The 9,080-nt window shown below is 32.3% G+C and overlaps 1 protein-coding gene across 1 annotated transcript; it reads left to right on the forward strand.

Annotated features, from left to right (window-relative positions):
• Positions 1 to 6,103: 6,103 nt before the first annotated feature.
• Positions 6,104 to 7,378, forward strand: LOC124929999 (pentatricopeptide repeat-containing protein At2g38420, mitochondrial). Its single transcript, XM_047470370.1, has one exon. It carries the CDS (start codon positions 6,104 to 6,106, stop codon positions 7,376 to 7,378), a length of 1,275 nt encoding a protein of 424 aa, XP_047326326.1.
• Positions 7,379 to 9,080: the final 1,702 nt, after the last annotated feature.

Below are 9,080 nucleotides of genomic sequence, written 5' to 3' on the forward strand. Positions count from 1 at the left end.
TGAAAAATCCACAGTTGACTTAAGAAACACACACGAACATTAAATCAAAATACAAAAGTGAATAAGGAATGAAACTAGCAATCAATCAACTAAAACAAGACGATATGAGTTGATTTCCTCGGACTCGTCTCTCTTGTCTTTGTCCTTGTTCTTTTTTTCCTTCTTTCTTGTCACCCTTAGGTCTTTTTGGGATATATTTCCGGATAGAGTTCCGGCTTCTTCGTCTTCGCTAGCTTCTCTTGTCACTTTTTTTTCTTTTGGGCTTGAGTTTGGAGTTGAGAGTGTGAGTTGTTTCCCTTAAGGTGATTTCTTTGACAACATTGCGACTTACTTTGATTTTGGAGCTCAAGGTTTCGAGATTCTTTGGTTTTCACTATCATCCACGTCAACGTTGGGCTTTTCGAACCTAATTATTGGGAAAATGGCCTCGGTTTCAGGCTTAGTGGGATCGGGATCAATTTGGTTCTTGTTCACGTGTTCGTTGTGGCTTTCATTTGTTTTTGAGTATTTCAATATAAGATTTCTTGACCACATTGACATTCTCTTGTTAGGGAGTGGCCACAAACTTCTTTTGCTTTTCCTCGTCCTCTCTCGTACATGACCTCAATGGTGGCCATGTTTCCATTCCGACATCTTAACTCGATTTTTTTCGGTTTTGTACTTGTTGAGTCGATCTCAATACAAACGCGGGCAAACGTGACCCATTCAAACAAGTCAAAGTTGGGATCGAGCTTACGAGGCTTTCCAATGAGTCCGGTGAGGTAGACAAGTGTTTTGGCATTACAAAGGTGCGATGGATGTTTCTTAGTCTCACCCACACTTGTTCGGATTGTGGCGGTTTGCTATTGATTTCCATTTCTTCATTCCATTTGGCGAGCTTGAAACATAAGCTGAACATGAAGGTGAAATCTGAGTCGGCAATGGCTTGGGCTTTACGCTCCATGCCAAAAGTGAGGAAGAAATAGTCAAAGTCATTGACTTTTTTGAGTCCCTTTTCACCCCATTGTCGGAAAAGGGTGGCCTTGATTGCTCGGAATGGGACCTTGTGGGTGCTCATGAAGTGACCGACGATAACTCGCTTCCAATCGTTGACGCGTCCCTCTTCATTTTCCAGGGGGAGTTCAATTTGGAGCGGGTGTTCGAGCGTATTAATTTTTAGGCTAGGATCCACATTGAGCTTGCTTCCATTAGCTGTCCCGTTTTTGCCCCAAACCTTGTTGGTTTGTCATGTTCGGTTTACATTTGTTTGTGTAGTGTATGCATAAGTTTTGGAGCACTTGTAGAACTCCCTCATGACACCAACCGACCACAAAATAATTTCCTCGTATTCAGCTTTGTCGAATGAGTCCAATTTTGCTCGAAACAGATTTTGAATTGGCAAATGATTTACTTCGTGATCATGACAAGTTCAGAACCAAATTCTCAAACTATCATTCTATCAATCTTTTAACCATTTAATAATTCTTTTTATATATTTAAATATTAAAATTACCTTTTATTTAATTATATAAAATTAATTTATCTTTAAAAATAAAATATATTTTTTACTATAACCATAAAAATTAATATTTTATTAATTTAATCAAACATGATTTTTTTTTAAAAAAACAAATGTACAAGAGTATGTTCATTTTGTGCAATATATTACCAGCAAATCACAAAAATCAATAAGTTTTACTAACTAATGTGACCTACTGTTTTAATTAGTTGATAATGTGTCACATACTCTTATAATTATCATGTGGATTATTTATTTATTGTTATGACTCCTCTTGTTATATTAGATAAAAGTATGCAAATGTTATAGTTAGTAAAACTTATTGATTTTTGTGATTTGCTGGTAATATATTGCACAAAATGAACATACTCTTGCAATAAATAATCGTTGAACATTAGAAAGTAATGTAAATGTGTACCGACAAAATGATAAATTTTATGAGTTCGTCGCCTCTGTTTCTACTGCAATGTTGTCTTAGTTGCGACTAGCTAACAACAATCCTCAAATAAGTTGATTAATCGAAAACCAAAGAATCGCCTCCATCGTTGAGCTCTAGGATAAAAGTTAACCAAATAATAAATGGGTGGTTGGATAGTAAGTGAAGGGTATTTCTGGATGTAAAATTTATAAAATCTATTTTTTCTTAAATTAAAAAAAAAATCAGATGTTATCTCAAAATAAGCCAGATAAAATTAGGTTCAAAATGTTTTTATTGATTTCAACCAAGTTTAGGATTTAGAGTTGATAAAATGATTGATACTATATATTTAGGAAAAGAAAAAAAAAAGAAAAAGTAAAAGAGAGGGGGAAATTTGATTAAATAACCTCAAAGATGAGGTTATTTGATCTGGTGGTGGCTTGCTATTTTTTTTGCGCTCGTGGTTTTTTTATTTTTTTTGGACGATATTGCCCTTGTAGCGAAACGCTAAGTCCCTTAGCGTTTCGCTAAGTGGATTAGGGTTAGTATAAATACTCTAATATTTTCAGTTCCTTAGTTTTCTTTCTCTCTCTTCTCCTGTTCTCTCTTTCACGGCGCCGACGGCGACGGAGGTTGCAGGTGGCGGTTCAGTTCATACAGATCTATACAGATTTACAAGATCTAACCTAATCCATTTATGTTTTTATCTATACATATTTACAAGATCTATATAGAACTAACCCTAAATCTATTTTGCATGCAGGTCTCCGATTCTAGGGTTTAGTGTATGCAGGTCTCCGATTCTAAGAATTTAAAGGTCGAGGAAGATGTTCATTTCAAAATCTAATTCGAGTTATGTTCATGTTTACATTTTCTTCATTTCAAAAATCTTTTCATATTTCGTTCTGGTTCATATTTAGTCATATTTATGGATTCTTATTTGTTATTTGGTTCATGTTTGAGCATTTCGTTAGGTTATTATTTGTTATTGGTTGATATTTGTAGAAAATCTCTGATTAGATCGTATGTGTTTCCGTTTCAGATCTGCTAAACGTTTCGCTACGGACTTACCGTTTCGCTACGGACTTAGCGTTTCATATTTGAGCATTTCGCTAAGTGCTTAGCGTTTCGCTAAGTGCATTTCGCTAAGTGCATTTCGCTAAGTGCATTTCGCTAAGTGTATTTCGCTAAGTGCATTTCGCTAAGTGAATTTCGCTAAGTGCATTTCGCTAAGTGCTTATTTATTTTGATTAATAAATAAGTAATGTAATGTTTATTTATTTTGCTAATGATGTTTGAAGGATAAATATTGTGCTAATTTAAAATATATTTTAAATAATTTGGTGCAAAAATTTAGAAGAGATAAATCTAGGAAGTTATGTCAAATATTCAAAGAAATTGGTGTAAATGGGGAATACTTAGAATGCATGTCAATGTTCACGATATAACATATACTTAGGTTTATAAGACGATGTCACATGAAATGGGGTGACTTTATAACCCTTTGCAAGGAACTGAGGCGAATTAAAGGTTGGTCGATTTCTTGTCCTTCCTTTACTCTCTTACAAAACTATAATTTTATTAGCTTTAGTTTGTTGATAATAAAAAAATAAACTTTTTTTCAGTGGCTTGTTTGAAAGGAGAACAAAGAGTACGAAGGCCATGGTGGACACCTCCTTGTTTGGCGGTTGTTTTCGTCAAGTCTGCGAAGAGTAATCGGCAAGCTAGAGTTGTGTCGCTGAAGCTTGAACCTTAATAGATTTTGCTCTTTTCTATGTATGTAATAATATGTATGTATGTGTGTAATTCTCACTTGTTTCATGACTTTAATCATCTAAAATTCATCTTTTGGTTCTTCAATGGAGAACTTATTTGAATTTCTTTCCTATTTTTATTAGCTTTTTTGGTTTTATGTTTGATTTTATCCGTGTTTTCCTGTTTTAAATGCATGTATACAACTTTGTAATGAAATGAGTGCATTATGATCAGGATATATATGATATATCTAACCAATAATAGTCTACTTTCTTTATATGAAATTTTATTGGACTATTTCTTATAGATTATTATTTTCATCTTGATTATGATAAATGGGTAAATTTTTAAAAAAAATTATGTTTGTCAAAAATTAAAGTATAAATTAAATTACATTTTAAAGTAATTTTTTGCACCAAATTATTTAAAATATATTTTAAATTAGCACAATATTCATCCTTCAAACATCATTAGCAAACTAAATAAGCATTACATTACCTATTTATTAATCAAAATAAATAAGCACTTAGCGAAATGCACTTAGCGAAATGCACTTAGCGAAACGCACTTAGCGAAACGCACTTAGCGAAACGATAAGCAGATCTGAAACGGAAACACATACGATCTAATCAGAGATTTTCTGCAAATATCAACAAATAATAACCTAACGAAATGTTCAAACATGAACCAATATGAACTAAATAACAAATAAGAATCCACAAATATGACCAAATATGAACCAGAACGAAATATGAAAAGATTTTTGAAATGAAGAAACTGTAAACATGAACATAACTCGAATTAGATTTTGAAATGAACATCTTCCTCGACCTTCAAATCCTTAGAATCGGAGACCTGCATACACTAAACCCTAGAATCGGAGACCTGCATGCAAAATAGATTTAGGGTTAGTTCTATATAGATCTTGTAAATATGTATAGATAAAAACATAAATGGATTAGGTTAGATCTTGTAAATCTGTATGAACTGAACCGCCGCCGACCGCCGTGAAAGAGAGAACAGGAGAAGAGAGAGAAAGAAACTAAGGAAATGAAAATATTAGAGTATTTATATTAACCATAATCCACTTAGCGAAACGCTAAGAGACTTAGCGAGACGAGGGCAATATCGTTCAAAAAAAATAAAAAGACCACGAGCGCAACAAAATTAGCAAGCCACCACATCAAATAAACTCATCATTGAGGCTATTTAATAAAATTTTCCAATAGAGGAGGCTTAGAGGGTTTTTGGCTAATGGTCGGAGATAAAGAAGTGATTTCTTCTTCTTCTTCTCATCATCAGCAGAGACTTCTCCGGCGAGACTTCAATATCTACGACTGATTTATTCTGATAGTCAGAAGAAACCGAGAGACTGCAAGGCTCCGGATCGTGGACAAAGCTTTCGTTCCAACGTTTCTGCCATTGAAGCACAGAACTCCTGACATTTTTCGAGAGCAGACTCTTCAGCGCATCAGGTACCTTCCCTGTCAATTTAGATAAAGCATGCCTAAATCTACTTGAGCAATCCGTGCTTACTACTGCTGCTATATCAATGTCGAATATCCTGTGAATACTTTAGTATGATATGATATGATGCTTTATTTGCTGGAATATGCTTGTTCTAAGCATTTCTGGACTCCATCCGTGAGTTATGAATTAGCTAAGATGCATTACTGAGTGAGAACATACATTCATAGAATGTACATGCTGTGTGTTACCAATTTCAATTCATTGGTAGTAGAAGCTGTTTGATTGATTCATTAGGAGCTATTTGGTGTAAAATTCGTCCAGCAGACTGACTCATCATTCTTGTAAGGCATTTTGACCTCTTATGATTAGGCTGGTTGTGACAAGGCTTTGAGAAGTCTGAATTAGCCTAAATTAGCTTTGAAATGATAATTGGAATCAATGACTAAGTTTATGTTATGGTTCTTGCCATGATTTTGATGAATCTGGAAAATAAAAAAACTACAAAAATCAGAAACCTCCACGCCTCAATACTTTCCAAACATGAAAATGATTGAATCAAATTGATGTTGATGAATTAGGTGTATGCCATTGGTTGATTATGCATGATTGTCTCGAATTAACTTGAATGTGTTAAAATGACACAATTTGACGAGCTTGATTGCATCCCTTGTCTTGAATCAGTTGTGATTTATTGATAAAGTTAACACATTTTATAGATCAATTTGATTGTCAAATGATTGATCGTATGCTTATATTCAATAGGGATCTTGAGTTGATATATGCATGATCTTTTGAGAATTTGATTTGGATTATGATTGATGATAAATTCAACTGTACTTTCTTTTATTACGATTGTGATGACTTTAAGGTTTGTTATATCCCCTTCCCTTGCCTTCTGAACTCTGATATCAACATTTTAACATCTGGTCCTCTACTTGTCTCAGTTGGAATTGTTTTCTACAATGGCCAGCACCATCTCGAGGCAAAGCCAAGCTCGTTACGTTTCTCATATCGCTTTCGTTTTCAGATTATCATACTCAACCAGAACTCCCTCTGCTTACATTTATTATCTCAGAAAAGGCAAAAAATGGCCGACACTCAATCCATACAGAACCAAATTACACCAACAGTTTGACTGCGAAGAAGCCCTCCAAGCCCTCAAACTCTTGTCTAAATCCACCTCTAATAATCTCCTCCCCTCCCTCATTGAATCCTTCGCTACCTACGCCTGCACCCCAACTCCAGAAGCCTATCAATTCGTATTCAGAAAGCTAACCAGCTCCGCCAAATGGATCCAAGCTTCCGAAGTTCTCAATCATATAGAAAAATTCGAGAAATTCAATACACCCGAAGAAATCCTCATAGATTTCATCCAAATCTACGGTCACGCAAACATGATCGGAGACGCCATAGACATCTTCTTCAGAATACCCAAATTCAGATGCAATCCAACCGTCAATTCTCTCAATTCACTGCTCAACATTCTTTGCTGGAACCGCGAGGGCATTCAAATTGCGCCGCGCATTCTTCTCAAGAGCGAGTCAATGCAAATCCGTGCTGATGAATCGACTTTCAAAATATTAGTAAAAGCACTCTGCAGAATCGGGAAGGTGGATTACGCAGTAAAGCTATTGAACAATGTGGTTGAAGGTGGGTACAATCTTGATGGTGAATTATGTTCTTTGATTCTATCGTCAATTGTTGAGAATAGATGCCCGAGTGTGGTTGACATATTAGGGTTCTTGAAAGAAATGAAGAAATTAGGGTTTTGTCCTGGAAGAGTGGATTGGTGTAATGTGATTAGGGTTTTGGTATGTAGAGAAGGGAAAGGAATTGAAGCTTTTAATTGTCTGGAGGAGATGAAGAGTGATGGAGTTAAGCCTGATGTTAACTGTTACTGTTTAGTTATGAAAGGACTTGTTGAAAAAAGGGAGTTTAAGTTGGTAGATAAGGTGTTCGATGAATTGCTTGTAATAGGTTTGGTTCCTGATATTGAGTGTTATAATGTGTATATTAATGGGCTGTGTAAACAGAAGAAGTTTGATGAGGGGATGAAGATGGTTGCTAGTATTGAAGGGTTAGGATGTAAGGCTGATACGACGACGTATAATATGTTGCTCGAGAGTTTGTGCGAAGGCGGGGAATTGGATAAAGGAAGGGAGATTGTTAAAGAGATGAGATTAAAAGGGGTGCAAATTAATTCACAGATGTATCAGTTTATGATTGATGATCATTGATCACGGTATTGGTTATATTTATAGTATCAATTTTATAGAGTATTATGATTTTTCACAAAGCCTGCACTTTGTGCTTCATTTTGGTTTTGCCCTACATTCATAAGAGAATCGAGGTTTGGAACATCGAACAAAACTTAAAAGGAGATTGCAAATACTTATGTCGTAAACCAATAGCAACAAACTTTTGTTTTGAAAATAGGTTATGTTTCCTTGGAAGATACATTGAACTAATAATCCACTGTAAGAATGATTTTTAAGAAATCCACTGTGAAACGATTAAAATTTAACATTTAAATAGTAACTGAGGTAATTTTGTAAGTTTATAAGATAAATAAATTATTGTTACTTTGTAAATTTTAAATTAATTTATATATATTATTTTGTATTTATATATAAATATATATATGAATTTAAATATTTTATATTATTCATTTTAGTTCAAAATATTAAACAACTTAATTAATGATTTAAATTTGATAAAAATAAATAAATTTTATTATATAGAATAATGTAATTTTATAATTTTAATTGACTAATACATGAACTCTTGTTTGTTTTGAGTCTTTACAACTTGCATTATTTAATTTCAAGTAATAGTTACATTATTACATATAGAAAAATTAATAAAAATAATACAAGTGGTAATAAGCCTAAACAAATAAACTTTTTTAAATTGTTTTTAATATTATACAATTTAAAATTTCTCTATGCATCTTTTAATTATGGTTAAATCGGTTAACCGATCAATCAATCGGCTAAAACCGATATCAATATTAGTTAACCAACTGGTTTTTAAAATAAGAGATAAAATCAGACTTTTAAACCGTTAACCGACAGGTTGAACACCTCAATTCTTACCCGCTATCCTTTCTTATATATATTTAAAAAGAGTAATGATAGGGAACACGAAAGTCGCGGAATTCTGCGGAATATTCTATTTAAACACCTAATATTTTTTTCGTTTTAGTAATTAATTTATCTCTCTACCTCTACCAATTAATTTATCCCTATTCTCACGATTAATTATTTTCTCCTTCAATTGATAACTAATTATTAATAAATGAATTTTTTTTCATTTATTTCTTTGATATTTATTCTCTTATTTAACTATTTAACTAAACTTAACCTTTTACAACCATCTCTCACATTAAATATTTTAATAATATATTTAAATAAAATATAATGTGTTATATTTATTAATTAATTTCTTTTTTTCGATAAATCTAAACCCTAAATTTTAAATTTTAAACTCTAAACCCTAATTAATATATCTCTTTACTCGTGAAATGATAAAATTCATTCTAATTTTGTGTTCATTATTCTTGTAATTTTATTATATCACATTATTTTTTATTTAAAAAATATTATTATGATATTATTTTTAATTTTCGAGTTATATGTAAAATTTATTTTTAATTTTTAAGTTGATTTTATTGGAAAAAATATGAGTAGTAAAAAATAAAAAAAAAAAAAAATATAATTTATTAATCAGAAAATAAATTAATTAAATAGAGATGAAAGAGATAAATTAATTAATTCGTTAAAAAAAAGAAAAAAATTAATTAATTGATAGTAAAGAGATAAATAATAATATTCACTATTTGAATATTTTATTTTCGCTGAATTTCGCACAATCTTATATGTCATTAGTCATTTAAAAATAAATTAAGCTATGAATAAAAGAAGGTTAATAAAAAAACGA

The sequence above is a fragment of the Impatiens glandulifera genome, chromosome 3 (assembly GCF_907164915.1).
Source record: "Impatiens glandulifera chromosome 3, dImpGla2.1, whole genome shotgun sequence".
In the NCBI taxonomy this organism is placed as follows: Eukaryota; Viridiplantae; Streptophyta; class Magnoliopsida; order Ericales; family Balsaminaceae; genus Impatiens; species Impatiens glandulifera.

Bases quoted from the DNA above. Each gene is read 5' to 3' on its own strand.
- LOC124929999 (XM_047470370.1), top strand. From the start codon at position 6,104: ATGGCCAGCACCATCTCGAGGCAAAGCCAAGCTCGTTACGTTTCTCAT.